The sequence below is a fragment of the Symphalangus syndactylus genome, chromosome 10, assembly GCF_028878055.3.
Source record: "Symphalangus syndactylus isolate Jambi chromosome 10, NHGRI_mSymSyn1-v2.1_pri, whole genome shotgun sequence".
NCBI classification, from domain to species: domain Eukaryota; kingdom Metazoa; phylum Chordata; class Mammalia; order Primates; family Hylobatidae; genus Symphalangus; species Symphalangus syndactylus.
In genome coordinates this window covers 83,045,073-83,062,226 of record NC_072432.2, presented here as the reverse complement: position 1 = coordinate 83,062,226, position 17,154 = coordinate 83,045,073, and the positions used below count along the sequence as shown (strand labels likewise).

Here is a 17,154-nt window from a genome sequence, read left to right as displayed (position 1 = left end):
TTTTGCAGAGATGGGAGCTCACTATGTTGCCCAGGTTGGTCTCAAACTCCTGGGTTAAGCAATCCTCCTGCCTCAGCCTCCCTAAATGCTCAGATTACAGGCATGAGCAGCCATGCCTGGCCACCAAGAATTCTTTAAAAGTATTTTTAAAACTATATATGTCCTTAAACATTTTTAAGTTGGTAATTATAATAACATTTTTCATCTTTTAAGTTTAAATGGAAAGGGTGATATTTCCAGTCTATTTTAAATATAATATCTTAAAATAAAACCATTTCATTGTTCTTTTAATTATAGCCAGTAAAATCTAAATGATCCTTTCTCCTTGAAATTTCCACAAAATTTTATCCTGTTTCAACTAGTTTTATGCTTGAAAATCTTTTCATGATCACACTATCATACGTCTGTACAATAAAAAGAACAAATTTAAAAAGAATGAATTTTTTTTTATTTAAAAAAATTCTGACAGCCTGATGGGAGAAAAAAGAAATTTTTTATTTTTAAAAATTTCCTGTAACTGTAAGGTTCAAGGTGTTAACATTTTTATCTGAATAGTGTTATCATTACAATTATTAATTATCAGTGGGTTAAACTGACAAGTATACCACCAATGTTGATATTTATGAAATAAAAAAGTAAAATTTTACTGGAAATACATCTCTTAATGAATTATAATAGGAGAAAATAGTGTCTTATTTAAAGCCTTTGGCCAGCCCCAACATTTCAGATTATCTTTTGATCTGGTACTCTAAAAGTTTTTTATATCTTGAGACAGTACATATACTTCCTTGAACATTGAGAGAAAGGCAACTATAAAAGGGAGGGTAGGAATGCAGAACTCACATGATAGCCAGGCCACAAACAAGTTATTAGGTAGATCATTTTTAAGAAGCACTGAATATGCAAATTAAGGATTCAGATGCTGATTCCTTAGAACTATGTGCATACCATAGTTTTATGTAATACTTGGAAAGTGTTCATTTTATCCCAGGAGTAAGTATAATCCAGTTTGAAGACTACTGCTCTACATCACCGAATTTATTTTATATAGTGCCACCTCTACTAATTAGTGGAATAGAAGGAAATTGCCTCAATATTTTAAAAACCATGTATGAAAGGCCCACAGCAAACAATCATACTCAGTGGTGAAAAACTGGAAGTTTTTCCTCTAAGATGAAGAACAAGGAAGGATTCCCACTCTTGTCACTACTACTCAACATAGTACTGGAAGTGCTAGCCAGAGCAGTTAGGCAAGAAAAGGCATACAAATTGCAAAGAAAGAATAAAATTATCTCTGTTTACAGATGGCATAATTTTATATGTAGAAAGCCTTCAACATTCTACAAAAACCAGAACTAATAAACTAATTCAGCAAAATTGCAGGATACAAAATCAGCACACAAAAATCAGATGTTTTTCTACACACTAAGAATAAACGATCCAAAAAGGAAATTAAAGTAATCCCATCTGCAATAGCATCAAAAGGAATAAAATACTTAGAAATAAACTTAACCAATGAGATGGAAAACCCATACGCTTGAAAAACTATACAGCATTGCTAAAGAAGTTAAAGAAGACACAAATAAATGGAAAGACATTCCGTGTCCATGGATTGGAAGACCCAATATTGTTAAAGTGTCCATACAACTCAAATTCAGTGCAATCCCTATCAAAATCCTAGTGGCATTTTTTTTTTTTTTTTTTTTTTTGTGCAAAAATAGAAAAAACTTCTAAAATGCATATGGAATCTCCAAGGACCCCAGACCACCAACACAATCTTGAAATAGGATATAATGAGTACAGTTTTAATTCTGTTTTTTTGGTTTTAGTTTCATTGCAACACTCTTATATCTCATCCCTCTCTTTTTCCACCACCTTTTGCATCTTCTATCCTTGTGCACACAGCATGCTAAACACAGCTTCCCATGTCCCATTGCAAATGCTCAGAAATGATAAGTTGGCTCAACAAAATATTCCTATTGGGTCATAATATTTTCATCTTGGCATTCTGTTCTCTCAGTTGCAGTATAGAGAGGATCCAGGTTGGTAAAAGCAGGTGTGGAGAAAGCAAATAGGAAAATCAGGAAATGACAGTGCCATAGAATTACCCCAAAATTTAAGGCCCAAGGAAGATCCTACAAGGTGTTCAAGTGGCCTTCTTCAGATGTTACAAGTAGGCTCCTGTAAACATTCGGGATACCAAAAGATTAAAGAGAAGCCTCAATTTTGCCTCTTCATTGAAATTGATAGGGATAAAGCCTCAGATCTCACTGGTAAGAGGGAACGTGAAGTAATTGCAAAATTACTTGATCTATTTGCATGTGACTTAAGTATTCTTAGACTTTTAAGTATATACCTAATAGACTTTTTATTCCTAGAAAGAGATTAAAAGAAAGCTCTCTGAAATGCGGGATCTTGAAGAAACAATGGCAAAACTTCAACTGGTAAGTTGATGTCGTATTGAATTGCCAGCATTTTCGGTAAGAAAATTTTTATAGGAGGCTAAGGTGGGTGGATCACCTGAGGTCAGGAGTTCGAGACCATCCAGCCTGATCAACATGGTGAAACCCCGTCTCTACTAAAAATACAAAAATTAGCTGGGCGTGGTGGCGCATGCGTGTAATCCCAGCTACTTGGGAGGCTGAGGCAGGAGAATTGCTTGAGCCTGGGCGGCAGAGGTTGCAGTGAGCCGAGGTCGCACCATTGCACCCCAGCCTGGGCAGCAAGAGTGAAACTCCATCTTTAAAAAAAAAAAAAGAAAGAAAGAAAAGAAAATTTGTATGCTTTGTTTTATTGCTCAGCTCCTGACAACCACTAATCTACTTTCTGTTTCTGTAGATTTGTCTATTCTGGCCATTCCATATAAAGGGAATCATACATTTTGTGTCTGGATTCTTTTACTAAGCATAATGTTTACAAGGTTCATGCATGTGGTAGTGTTTATGAGTACTTCATTCCTTCTTATGGCTGAGTAATATTCCACTGCATGGACATGCGAGTTTATATTTTTATAATTCCTTAATTTTATGTATAGTAGGTAGCTGCTAGAAATTTTACATTCTTTTAACTACTTTATGATTTGTTAGTTGACTAATGTTAAAACCAGAGTTAATTACTTGAAATATTTGTTAACTTGAAATATTTGTTGATTATTACAAAAGGCACTCCATCCTCTTTTATTTATTTATTTATTCATTTTTTAGAGAGGGTCTTGCCTTATCACCTAAGCTGGAGTGCAATCGCATGATCATAGCTCACTGTAGCCTTGAACCCCTGTGCTCAAGTGATCCTCCCACCTCAGCTTTCTGTGTGGTTAAGACTACAGGCATGCACCACTGTGCCTAGCTTTTTTTTTAATTTATTTTTTATTTTTTTAGTAGAAGTGAGGTCCTACTATGTTGCCCAGGATGGTCTCAAACTCCTGGACTCAAGTGATTCTCCTGCCCCAGCCTCCTAAAGTGCTAGGACTACGGGCATGAGCCACTGCGCCCAGCCCAGTCCTCTTTTAATAGCTTTGTTTGGTAATACAAACCATTTTCCTAGTCACATTTCTTGTTCTGTAGTCTTCAAATAACAAAGGAAGTAATCATCCCAACAGAAGCCTAAATATAGCATACAGAAAAAGCATATAGTCCTATAGCCTGCAACTAGCAGAAAGAGTGTGTTGCTTATAAGGTAGAAACCAGATAGTCACCCAAACGATTGAGGATTTTAAAAAAAATAACCTGTTGAATTGGAAGAGTTTTCTCTAAGATTGGAAACAAAGGTAAATACTAATTTCCAAGTTCTTTCATTATGTATACTTTTTATACAGTCTAGCTGCAGTGTCCTGGTGGCATAAGTCAATTAAAAAGGAAGCATGAGAGCAAGGGATTTTTGCTGTTTGTTCACTGCTAGTTGTATGTGCACTAAATGTTAGATGTGATTCATAATACTTGTCTCAGAACTATGACCAAGTTTTAGTAGTGACAGTAAGATGTTGCCGTAGTTACTTTCTTACCTTATTTTTTCTAGTAATGCAAGATTCTATGTATTTTTAAGATAAGAATGATAATATTGATAGCTAACATTTTTTAAGTATTTACCATGGTGGACATGTTGGATACCATGGAAAGTACTTCATAACCATAGATTCATCCTCGCCAGTGAATCCTTAGTGTCCTGGTCTTACTATCCTTGTTGTGCAAACGAGGCTGAGAGAATAACCAGTATAGTTATAGATACACTGTATGTGGTGATCTTAGAAGACTTTATCTTACTACTGCTCTCTTAAACATGAAAAAGCTTTAAATTTTTTAATCATATAAGTGTATATTCATTTAGAAAAAAATAAGACAATATGCTAAACTAACTAGAAGAAAATAATTCTCCCAACCACAAAGAAGCATTGTTGATATTTGTGTTTTCAGCCACAAATAATAATTAAGTTTAATTGAAACCTTGTATTTGACTAATTAAGTATATGTATACACACGTATATGTAAATTGCCGTTATATAAATGTGCTTATAAAAATCTATTTTAAGTGCGATAATATTTTATAAAGTTGTTAGAAATCTTAATTATAGTATTAAAATTTGCAGGAATTGAACTTATGCCAGAAAGAAAAGGAGAGACTGAGTGATGAACTCCTTGTAAAATCAGACCTAGAAACTGTTGTTCATCAGCTTGAACAAGAAAAGCAAAGACTTAGCAAAAAAGTTGAAAGTTTTGCAGTTACAGGTAAGATGTCAAATTTTGATAGCTTAAAAAATGATTGTGGTTTCCTCTTGATGTATTGTTTTTCTTAGTAGATAATCATTCATTCATTCAATAAATATTTGTTCAGTGCTTACCATTAGTCAGAAACCATAGTAGTTACTGTAGATACAGTAGAAATCTCTCCTTCAAGGACCTTAGAATTTTTGTTTTGACTAGTTTATACAGGGAGCCCTGCTTGAATATTTTGCAATAGAAATGTGTCCTTCTTTGACACAGCCTAATAATAGAATTAAGTAAGACTAAAGGGAAGGCTATTTTGATAGTGGAAAATTGAAGTACAGAATGTTTTCAAGGAAATGCAGTTATGTTATCTTAAAATACACACGCATACACACATACACAAATTGAAATAGGCTAACTTTCTGCAGGTACCAGTTCTAAATGACTTGACATAAGGAACATATAAGAATTCATTCGGCTGGGCGCGGTGGCTCACGCCTGTAATCCCAGCACTTTGGGAGGCTGAGGCAGGCGGATCACCTGAGGTCGGGAGTTCAAGATCAGCCTGGCTAACATGGTGAAACCCCGTCTCTACTAAAAATACAAAATTAACTGGGCGTGGTGGCACTCGCCTATAATCCCAGCTACTCAGGAGGCTGAGGCAAGAGAATCGTTTTAACTCAGGAGGTAGAGGTTGCAGTGAGCCTGAATCGTGCCATTGCACTCCAGGCTGGGTGACAGAATGAGATTCCATCTCCAAAAAAAGAAAAAGAATTTATTCATTCATTAATTTGACTGATGTTTATGAATCACCTGCTGTGTGGGTGTGTGCCAGGCCCTGTTTTTGAGTGCTAGGGTATATAGTGGCAAACAAAATACATAAGGGCCCTGCTCTTGCAGAGCCTTTTTTCTTGCTAGGGAGACAAACTAGTGGCACATAAATGAAGAAGTTAATTTTAGTTGATAAGAGGTATTAAATTAGAATGGGAGGATGTGCTAGAGATCGAATGAAGTGCTCGATGGCAATACACCAGCAATATGAAGATCTGGGGTCTAGTTTTCTATGCAGAGGAAATGGCACGTGCAGAAGCTTGGTGCCATCAAACTCTGTGTGTCTTAGGAAGTGAAAGAAAGCCAGTGTACTGTATTAAGAAGAGTCTCTATCCTAGGCCCATGTGGATAATCTGTTTGAACTCCTCTCTACTTATTAGCGTGTAACTTGAGCATGTTACTTAAGCTCTGTGTGCCTCAGTTCCCTATCTATGGGGCTAATGATGACACCTACCCTGAAAGGTTGTTGTGATAATTAAATGAGTTAATATGTTGAAGTGCTTAGAACCATGTATAAAAGTTTAAAATAGGCTGGGTGTGGTGACTCACGCCTGTAATCCCAGCACTTCGGGAGGCTGAGGCAGGCGGATCACCTGAGGTCGGGAGTTCAAGACCAGCCTGACTCACATGGAGAAACCCCATCTCTACTAAAAAAACAAAAATTAGCTGGGCGTGGTGGTGGGTGCCTGTAATCCCAGCTACTCAGGAGGCTGAGGCAGGAGAATCGCTTGAACCCGGAGGCAGAGGTTGCAGTGAGCTGAGATCGCACCATTGTACTCCAGCCTGGGCAAAAATAGTGAAACTCCGTCTGAAAAAAAAAAAGTTTATATTTCTTTGATAGCTATGTGTGGCCTATCATTTCAGCATAATCTTTCAGCTGTCTCAGACTCTCTTGTTTCCCTGTGTTTTGGGTGCATCCCCCTGCCAGATACCCAGCCATGGATGAGCCAAACAGTTTACCTTCTACACTTTTACACATGGTCAGCTGTTTGAGTGTGCACCAGGCACATTGAGAGCACTGTAAATTAGATGGTCCTGAACCTCAGCAGGCTGCTCAGCACTGTATGGAAATCTTACACTTTTCTCTTAGCGTTTGATCTTCCATTCTCCACGGGGGATATTTAAAATGTTTTGCACTGTCAATAAACCCGTGAGTCCCATTTCCCACCTTCATTCTGAGTGGATGATCCTACCTCCAGTTTTCCTAATGGAAGGGAAGCCATGGCAGGGATTCACTCAGTCTTCTGGCCTCAGATTAAAAACCTGTGCATCTTGTTCCTTCCTGTTCAATGCAGGAATGCCCCTCTTATGAAGGGCCGGTGGCTCCATCTATTCTCTGGGCCCTAACTTCTCTAATTTTAAAAACCTTACAAATTAATGATCTCCTCTCTGTAGTTTTAATCTTTGTACTGTTTTTTCCCATTGGCATTCAAACATGCTCACTCTCACCCATTCCAATACAAAAACTTTGACCCATTCCTATGCAGCCACTCGTTTCTTCTCTTCATAGCATCAGCGTCTTGAAAGGTCATCCATACTTGCTGTTCTGCTTGATCACCCACTACCCCTTAGCTCCTCAGTCCACTCCAGTTGGCTTCTGTTGCCATCTCTTCAACAAAACTGCTCTTGTTAGTCATTCACCTCTGTTATGCCAAATGCAGTGGCTGCTTTTCATTCATTTGCTTATTTGACTGCATTTAACCCAGTTGCCCATTCTTTCCCACTCTCCTACTTTGTTCTTACCTCTCCGGTCATTCCTTCTTGGGGCAGATTTGCCAGTTCATCCTCTAGTTTGCATTGCACACTATCCTTTTGTGGCTTTTATCCTACTACAATTAGAATAGTTGTTCAGCCTTGGCTATGCATTTTATACTGTATCCTTAGCTGGTGCTGGGCATGTAGTAAATGCTTAATATATATCTGTTGAATGAATGAAAGAAGAGATGAGAGTAAATCAGAATATATCAGGAAAATCATTCCATGCCTCAGAGTTGTAATGAACATAAATTAAATTAGGTTCAACTATATGAAATTGCCAGTATTTGGTTACTTTTGACTCATGAAGAGGCAATTTCTATGGTAAAAGCTAATAATTATGTTTATTTGAGTTATTTTGCTCTCTTTGTATATGTGTATACTGTATTAAATTCAAACTTAATGTTAAGTTTGTGCATGTTATGATTGTTTATAGATATATTTTCTTTTAGTGCATTTTCAGGTCCCGGGAAAGTACTATGTGGTAATTTATTGCTTCATTTTGTAGTACTGCATAGTACCCATCTTATAATAAGACAAAAGCAGGGGGACTTGGACCTATTGGACTTTATTGAAACTTTTAATTTTTGCTTTTTTTCCCTTCTTTCCTCTCAATATTTACCTCTTCAATAGATTTGGTACTTACAGGTGTTATGTAGAACAGTTCATGATTTCTAGTAGCTTTCATTCTAAAAGTTATTGATATAATTTTCTTAACTAATCAACATTACGTATACAACATTATTTTAAGAGTTAACCACTTTAATTTGCAGAACGACAACTTACTCTGGAAGTTGAGAGGATGAGACTAGAACATGGAATAAAACGTCGAGACAGGTCACCTTCTCGTTTAGATACGTTTCTGAAAGGTATAGAAGAAGAACGAGATTATTATAAGAAAGAGCTAGAGAGACTCCAACATATAATACAGCGAAGATCTTGCTCTACAAGTTATAGCACACGTGAAAAAAGTTCAATATTTAGAACATCAGAAAAGGTAATGTCCCTTTATAAGAGTAGGCCAGAAAGTATCTTTATGAATAAATTTTTCTGGTTTATTATTATATTAAATGTAACTTTATTTGTACTTGCTTTGAAAAATCCTGATTTTAATTTTTGTTTTCTTTTATGCCCTGCACTATAGGAACACTGCATTAATTAGGAAAATTACTGAAGAACAAACTATAACATATAGATGACTGGAAATTAAAGGAAAGGTTGAGTAGCTGAGTTGTAGAAGTGTAGTGGCACCTCGGCTTCCAGGACTCATATTGTTGGACATTCCATCTCTTTTTAGAATTTACTTTCTGTATCAGCTGCATTTTCTCTCTTATAGCAGAGTGGCTTTGTATGCATGGCAGGCAACATGGTTTCATGTCATTTCCAGCCTTGGACCAGTTAGGAAGTTGTGTCACATTCTACTGACCAAGCAGCTTCTCTATAACAGTGCTATGGGAGATAGATAGAAATGGCAAGTGAGTGCTGGGGAGATTGTTTTGTTTGTCCACTACAACCGTATTTGTAAGTTGATGATCCAGATGTTCTCTCTATGTCATTTTCTAATTGCATCTCCCAATGTGTGTATTATTTAAAGTTGACCATGATTCATGAGAGATTAAAATCATATGTCTCTATTTTAGGTCTTAATTATTTTTAGCTACACACTAGGTAAAATTAGGGGAAATCTGGGAGTGGGGAGTGCTCATTAAAACTCAAAACATTTGATTTCAGACTTGGCCGAATTTACTAATTTTGTCACGTTTTTCCTGAAGATCTTGTGTCCATTGTCAAACAGTTTTGTCTTCTGATTAGACTTCATTTTTTAACCTCATAGGCTAATGGCTGAATTTTGATTTACAGTTGTCAGTATAAGCACTATACTATGTTATCTATTATAAGAATAAGGCCAGGTGGGGTGGCTCCTGTAATTCCAGCACTTTGGGAGGCCAAGGCGGGAGGATCACTGGAGGCCAAGAGTTCGAGACCAGTCTGGTCAACACAGTGAGATGCCATCTCTACAAAAGAAAAATTAAAAAATTAGCTGAGCATAGTGGCACGCACCTCTAGTACCACCTACTGGGAAGGCTGAGGCAAGGAGATTGCTTGAGCCCAGGAGTTCGAGGCTGCAGTGAGCCATGATCTTGTCACTGCATTCCAGTCTGGGTGACAAAAAAAAAAAAAAAAGAATGAATTGGTGTGAAAATGCAGTACAAGTTATTAATAATTTATGTGTTGCTGAGTTTTTTTTAAGTTCCGTATATACTTAGGACTCAGGAAAAATAAGTGACTGAATTGATCATTTTTATTGTATAGAGGAATCTCCCACAAAATGATTGATCAGTTTAATTAAGTTTGAAATACTAAGGAGATAAATATCTCAGAGCTTTTAACCAAAATATTTGATCTATTTGCTCTGTGTTGGATTCACAATTGAAAGACAAGTGTGTGAGACATGTTGGTAAGGCACTAGTAAAATTAGGTGAAACTTTTCTCCCCTTCAACTTATTTACATTCTTGAAGTTATAATGGTACCTGGCGTAGACAAAGAATTTATTTTCTAGAGTTCAGAAAGCCAGGGTGTTCAGAGCATTTTAGAGTCCCAATAATAAAGTGCAGGCATGATAGAGGATAGTAGGTAAGTACCTGAATGAAATGGGTGGGGTATAAGACAGTTGTGAGTGCTGGGAACTAGGAAGTGCATTCCCCACCTAAAATTAGCTATTTTATTTTACTTTATTTATTGAGACAGGATATGGCTCTCACCCAGGCTGGAGTGCAGTGGCATGATCTTGTCTCACTGCAACATTTGCCTACTGGGCTCAAGCCATTTTCCCACCTTAGCCTACTGAGTAGCTGGGACTATAGGCACGTGCTACCATACCTGGCCATTTTTTTTTTTTTTTTTTGTATTTTTTGTAGACATAGGGTTTTGCCATGTTGCCCAGGCTGGTTTCAAACATCTGATCTCAAGTGATCTGCCTGCCTTGGCCTCCCAAAGTGCTGGGATTACAGACGTGAGCCATGGTGGCCGCCCTAAAATTAGCTATTTTAAACATGTTCAGGAACACCTGTTGGTAAACAACAAAGATCGTTCCACAGCTGGATTTGGTACTAGCTGTGTTTTCAACCCCTGCTTTATGGCAGACTGTTAGGCACAGTGTTGGGATTGTAATAACTCAGAAAAAAATGGACACTTTTTAATATCAATCTCTATTCCCTGTGTAGGGTGGGTACTGTCCCCCTCACCTTGTATTCACCCTGGTTCCCACTGTGAGTTTTGAGTATGGTGTAGGCAGAAGTGCTTTGCAATTGGAGCCTAACACAAGTTCCAGCTCCACAAACTGGCTTTATGATGTTGGAGAAGTTACCTAACTTCATGGAACCCTGTTCTCCTCATTTGCAGAGTGGGGAAAGTGACTACAACTTCTTGTGAAGATTAAATGAGCTAATTTGTTGGTTTTATTTTTAATTGACAAATAATATGTATATTTATAGAGTATAGTTGGATGTTTGGATCTGTGTATACATTATAGAAAGATACAGTCAAACCAATTAACATGTTTGTTTCCTCACCAACTTACTATTTTTTTGTAGTGAGAATGTTAAAAATCTATTCTTTTAGCAATTTTGAAGTATACCATGGTCACCATGCAACACAATAGCTCATTAAAACATTCCTCAGTCTAACCGAAACTTTATGCCCTTTGATCATGAAATAATTTGTGTAAGGACCCAGTGTAACATCTAGTTACCGGTGAATGGTTTATTTCCTTATTATTTGCTGGTTCAAAGCACATCAGTTATGGTAGAAAGCTACGGTCAGTTCAGAAAATAAATACTGAGTGCCTGCTCTGAATGAGGCATAGAATACAGAGATGAAGAAGACAGTTCCTGCCCTTACAGCCTTCAGCATTGCGCATGTGTGTGCATGTGCATGTGTGTGTTTAGGGGACAATGGAGTAGTGAAAGGGCGTTATTCACAATTATACATTAACACTAACAAATATGTACAACAGATATATTTAAACAAGAGTAGAGTTTCTGCTTAGGAAAGTCAGTCCGTGAATGTTCAGGGAACTCATGTTTTACTGGGTACCATACTAGACACTGAAGATGTAATGAAAAAGACCAGGTTCCTACTGTGGCCCTCATAGAGCTTAAATTTTAGTAGTACAGATACACATTAAATGCACAATCGTGTAAATAACCTTACAACCTCATTTATAGTGTGTTTATGAAGAAAGTACAGAAAATATTCAAAATACTTTAAGAGTATATAGAAGGAGATCTAAATTAGATTAAAGAATCTGAAATAATTCCTTGGAGAAAGTGACATTTAAGCTGACACCTAAACAGTAATAAAAATAGATTGTCAAATCTTTATTTATTGAGCTCTCCTTTTCTAGAATCTGTACAGACTGCCTCTTTCTGGAAGATTATTTTGTTTTTCTTTGAGAGAAAGTCTCACTCTGTCCCTCAGGCTGGAGTGCAGTAGTGCGATCATAGCTCACTGTAACCTTGAACTCCTGGGCTGAAGTAATCCTCTTCCCTCAGCCTCCCAAGTAGCTAGGACTACAAGTGTGCACCACTATGCCTGGCTAATTTTTAAATTTTTTGCAGAGGCAGGGTCTTGCTCTTTTGCCCGGGCTGGTCATGAACTCCTGGCCTCAAGCAGTCCTCCTGCCTTGGCCTCCCAGAGTGCTAGGATTACAAACGTGAACCACTACACCTGGCCCAGACTTTTTAAATTTAGTTATGGTTAGATTACATAGCTTCTGTTATAGTTACATTGGTTAAGTCCCAAAACACTAATCTGCTTTTGTACTATAAAACATCTTGTCCTTTAAAGAGTTTGGATAACTAATCCCATCCATCATGCCTTGGTTTTGCTTATTTAACCAAGAGATTAATTATTTCCAAGTGCAGGTGAGAGGTACCTCACAGATATCTATCATTTACCAAATCTACATTGTATGTGGTATTGGCATAACAGATGTTACATAATATAGAACAGGACTCTTTTCAGTGTATCATGTTATCAACTTATCCCTTCTTGGCACTTCTGCATTTAAGTACTCGTAACATTAAGATACCATAGATCCCAAGTCTACATTTATTATTTTTCTTTTTTTAATAGGAAAAGGCATACAAATTTATTTACATGTGCATGGGGAGAATCAGAGTGCTCTCATCTTTATTTTCTACCATAGTGATGAAGACAGTGAATCTTTTTTTTTTTTTTTTTTTTTGAGACGGAGTCTTGCTCTTTCTCCCAGGCCAGAGTGCAGCGGCGCGATCTCGGCTCACTGCAAGCTCCGCCTCCCAGGTTCACGCCATTCTCCTGCCTCAGCCTCCCGACTAGCTGGGACTACAGGCGCCCGCCACCATGCCCAGCTAATTTTTTGTATTTTTAGTAGAGACGAGATTTCACCGTGTTAGCCAGGATGGTCTCGATCTCGTGACCTCGTGATCCGCCTGCCTCGGCCTCCCAAAGTGCTGGGATTACAGGCATGAGCCACCGCGCCCGGCCTCTTGAATCTTTTGAATTGTACTAAATTATAGGCATCTTTTAAATTGTACTGAATTGTAAAAATGTTGGAAGTAGTTGCTTATTCAGTGAATATTCTTAATATATACTGCCTGGTAGAAATATTTGCATTCATTTGACTGTATAAAAAGACCTCCTGTAGGTCTGAAGCTGAGACAGTTGGGGGTTGGTATGCCTGGCGTATTGATCTTAGATTCAATCATAGAAAACACTGAGGAATGTGCTAGGCTGTTACAGTTACCTGTACTGGGTGAGCAGGCACACAAGTACCCTGCTGGCCCCTTCTCTGGAGAAGATAAACTAACTAGTGGCTCTAAAAAATTACCAGGCATCAGAATCACTTAGAGGGCTTGATAAAATACAGTTACTTGGCCCTACCCCGAAGTTTCTTGACTGAGTAGGTCTGGGTTGGGCTTCAAACTCCAAAATTTGCATGTCTGACAAGCTTTTAGATACTGCTAATGCTTCTGGTCTGGGGATTACACTTCAAGTACCACTAGTATGAACAACTTTGGGAGAATAAAAGTTGAAACATCTCATGGGATCTGATCAAGTCACATCATTGACAGCTAAGTCTCTTCTGGGAACTTGAAGGCCAGGAAATTTGCCCTGGTACTGCCAATGCTCTCATCATAGATTTTTAAAACTGTGTTCCTTAATTACATTAAAGGCACTTGTGTTCTTTTTGTCTGGTAGCATCTTTCAGTCAATCTCATCATCAGTATCCTTGTGACAACCATGTGGTGATATTATATTTTGTTTTTTAATTATGTTTCAGGGTGATTACAATTCAGAAATTCATCAGATCACAAGAGAAAGAGATGAACTTCAGCATATGCTAGAAAGATTTGAAAAATATATGGAGGATATACAGTCCAATGTTAAATTATTGACAACAGAAAGAGATAAACTAAGTGTCTTATATAATGAAGTAAGAAATGTATTATAATTAAGCCAACAGATTGTATAGAACCAGTTAACTATAGTGGAGCCTGTATATATCCTTTCACATTACTATAATATATGGACCTGTGATATGTCTTCACAATTAAAATTAGCAGTAGTAGTTTCTGCTATCATTCTGTTTCTAAAGCACAAATTTCTCTTATTTTTTTATATTTATTCTTTCCCTTTTCTAGCCTATCTGTGTCAGATCAGTTAGAGATAGTCTCCTTTTTCTAAAACTACCTGGAGCAGGTCTCAGCCTGCTCTGAGCCAAATTTATGCTTGGAATTCAGACATGTGGGGAAATGTCTATCAAAACAGCGGGTAGCACCCACTATTTGGATATATTGGCTATTTAGGACTTAGTCTCTAAATACTGTACTCTAGGAAGAGGGAATTGGTATTCGGCTTGGCCCCATTAACAAAGCCTCAGTTGTTAGAGGGCAAGGTAAGTCTGAGCAAAGCATGGTGTCTGTCACCTAAATTTGTTCACATACCCATCTCCCATGAAATCCTACTGCTATTTTAAGAAGGGGAGGAGGCATGCAAGTTAAAGGTCAAGTTGAAAGAGTCACTTAATGAGTTTTTTGGGGGAATTTCTGCAGTGTAAATTGATGCACTTCTGGGCCTTCCCCATCGCTAGCTTAGATTTCAGCTTTCTTGGGTCTGCCTAGTTACTTCCTGCTTGTCTGTCTGCTGTCTAGTTTCCAACATTTTGTGGCTGGTGCCTCCCTCAATCCCCTTGTCTTTTTCGTTTTATTATTCTTACTATTTTAATCCTTCTACCCTCATTTTGTTGGGATTTGCGAAGAGAGTGAAGGTAGCATGTGTTCAGTATGCCTTTTTTAACTGGAAACATATCCAAAGTATTTTTTATTTATATCTTTTACAAAAGTGCCTTTTTAATGTGTATCTTTTCATTCTTTAAGGCTCAGGAAGAATTATCTGCCCTAAGAAAGGAATCCGCCCAAACCACAGCACCCCATAATATTGTTAGTCTTATGGAAAAGGAAAAAGAACTTGCGTTATCTGACTTAAGAAGAATTATGGCAGAAAAGGAAGCTTTAAGAGAAAAATTAGAGGTAAGAAGATTGACATGTTTTTGAAAGGTAATTTGTTGAGAAAAAGAGGTCTTTGTATGCATTTTCCTGTGAAGTTACTATTAGCCAAATCCAGACCACTTTGTTTATGTATGGCCTGTGAGCTCAGAATGGATTAAGAAGAATATTTTATTGTTGATAAAATGTTATTGGATTACCTTGCTCATTTGTTTGTGTATTATCTGTAGCTTCTTTTTTTTTTTTTTTTTTTTTTGAGACGGAGTCTTACTGTCACCCAGGCTGGAGTGCAGTGGTGCAATCTCGACTCACCGCAAGCTCCGCCTCCTGGGTTCACGCCATTCTCCTGCCTCAGCCTCCTGAGTAGCTGGGACTACAGGCGCCCGCCACCGCACCCGGCTAATTTTTTGTATTTTTAGTAGAGACGGGGTTTCACCGTGGTCTCCATCTCCTGAACTCGTGATCCACCTGCCTCGGCCTCCCAAAGTGCTGGGATTACAGGTGTGAGCCACTGCGCCCGGCTTATCTGTAGCTTGTTTTGTAGTATGACCCAAGCCACCGAGCCCGGCTTATCTGTAGCTTCTTTTGTAGTATGACCCATGAAACCTAAAATATTTACTGTTTTTTTACAGAAAAAGTTTGCCAATCCCTGAACTTAATCGGAAGTTTCTCATATGGGAAGACAGTATCTTTGTTTGTTTGTTTTTGTAACAGCTTTACGGAGATATTCACATACCATACAATTCACCTACTTAAAGTATACCATTTCATTGGTTTTAGCACAGATGCTCTTTGACTTACAATGGGATTACATTGCAATAAACCCATTGTAAGTAAAAAATGTAAGTCGGAAAAAATGCATTTAATACCCCAGTAAACCCATTGTAAAGTCTTACATTGAAAAATTTAAGCCATTGTTAAGTCCACATGCTTCTCAACTTATATTGGGGTTACCTCCTGATAAACCCATAACAAAGTCAAAAATGTAAACCAGGGACTATCTGTATATTCATAGACTTGTGTAAACATCACACAGTCAATTTTAGAGCATTTTCATCACCACAAAAAGAAACTCTGAAGCACATTAGCGTCACTCCCCATTTCTCCCATCCCCTCTTAGCCACAGGCAGCCACCTGTGTCTGTATAGATCTTCCTACTCTGGATATTTCATATAAATTGAATCACTCGATATGTGATTTTTAAATGTCTGACTTCTCTCATTAGCATAATGTTTTCAAGATTCATCCATAATGTTGCTAGGAACTTGTATACAACTTTTTGTCTGGATATATATTTTCATCTCTCTTGGGTATATTGCTGGTCATATGGTAAGTCTATCTTTAACCATTGAAGCCAAGCTGTTTTTATTCCCACCAGTAGTGAATACAAGTTCTAATTTTTCCACACTCTCACCATTACTTGGTACTATCTGCCTTTTGTATTATAGTCATTCTGGTGGGTGTGAAGTGTCTCCATTGTGGCTTTGATTTGCATTGCCTTGGGGCTAATGAGGTTGAGCATCTTTTCATATTCTTATTGGCCATTTTTATATCCTTTTTTAGAGAAAACGTCTGTTCAGATTTGCCGATTTTTAAACTGGGTTGTCTCATTATTAAGTTGTAAGAGTTCTTTATATATTCTAGATACAGCCCCTTATTAGATATGTGATTTGCAAATACTTTCCCCCATTCCATGCGTCATTTTTTCACTTTCTCAGTGATGTCTTTGAAAAACAAAATTTTTTAATTTGGATGAAGTCCAGTTTATCTATTTTTTTCTTTTGTTGCTTGTACATTTGGTGCCATATCTAGGATCAGTACTTTATAGTTTCTTTTATAATCTCCAAAAATATAAGTATATTTATACATATAAAGCACTTAACAATGATTAGCACATTATAAGTACTAAATCCTAATATTATGGAGTCCATAGTTTACTTGCAATTGGTATTATTGAATTAATGCTTTGAAAGTAGCAGCTAAAATTAGAAATAAAAACATTTAAACATTATAAGCATAGTCTTTATGTCACAATGTTCAGTTAAAGTTTCACCCTAAATATAACAGTTTAAGAATACTTTTAATTGGAATCTTTTGGAATACTGCTTTCCAGAAAGTGTTTTCTTATAAAAATAAGTGTTAAAATTGCCAAATGGGAAACTTCTGTGCAGTATGGCAGCTTTTAGCACAAGCTACTGACTTATCCTTTTCCATATCTTTTGAAATGACCAAAGAATGTAAAAATAGGATTTTTTAAATGCAGTAGTACTGAAAACTTGGAAAAAGCAACATTCGTATTACCAGAATCCTTCTGGGT

At 37.3% G+C, this 17,154-nt stretch overlaps 1 protein-coding gene across 5 annotated transcripts in view; it reads left to right on the top strand.

Moving 5' to 3' along the window:
* CEP135 (centrosomal protein 135) overlaps window positions 1–17,154 on the top strand; it is a 105,021-nt gene that overhangs the window by 25,393 nt on the left and 62,474 nt on the right. For all 5 annotated transcript variants that reach the window (XM_055294603.2, XM_063610401.1, XM_055294601.2 and 2 more), the window contains 5 exons: window positions 2,379–2,444; window positions 4,583–4,721; window positions 8,060–8,283; window positions 13,613–13,765; window positions 14,709–14,861. In XM_055294603.2, the coding sequence (XP_055150578.2) occupies window positions 2,379–2,444; window positions 4,583–4,721; window positions 8,060–8,283; window positions 13,613–13,765; window positions 14,709–14,861 (735 nt within the window). The remainder of the gene's footprint in view (window positions 1–2,378; window positions 2,445–4,582; window positions 4,722–8,059; window positions 8,284–13,612; window positions 13,766–14,708; window positions 14,862–17,154) is intronic.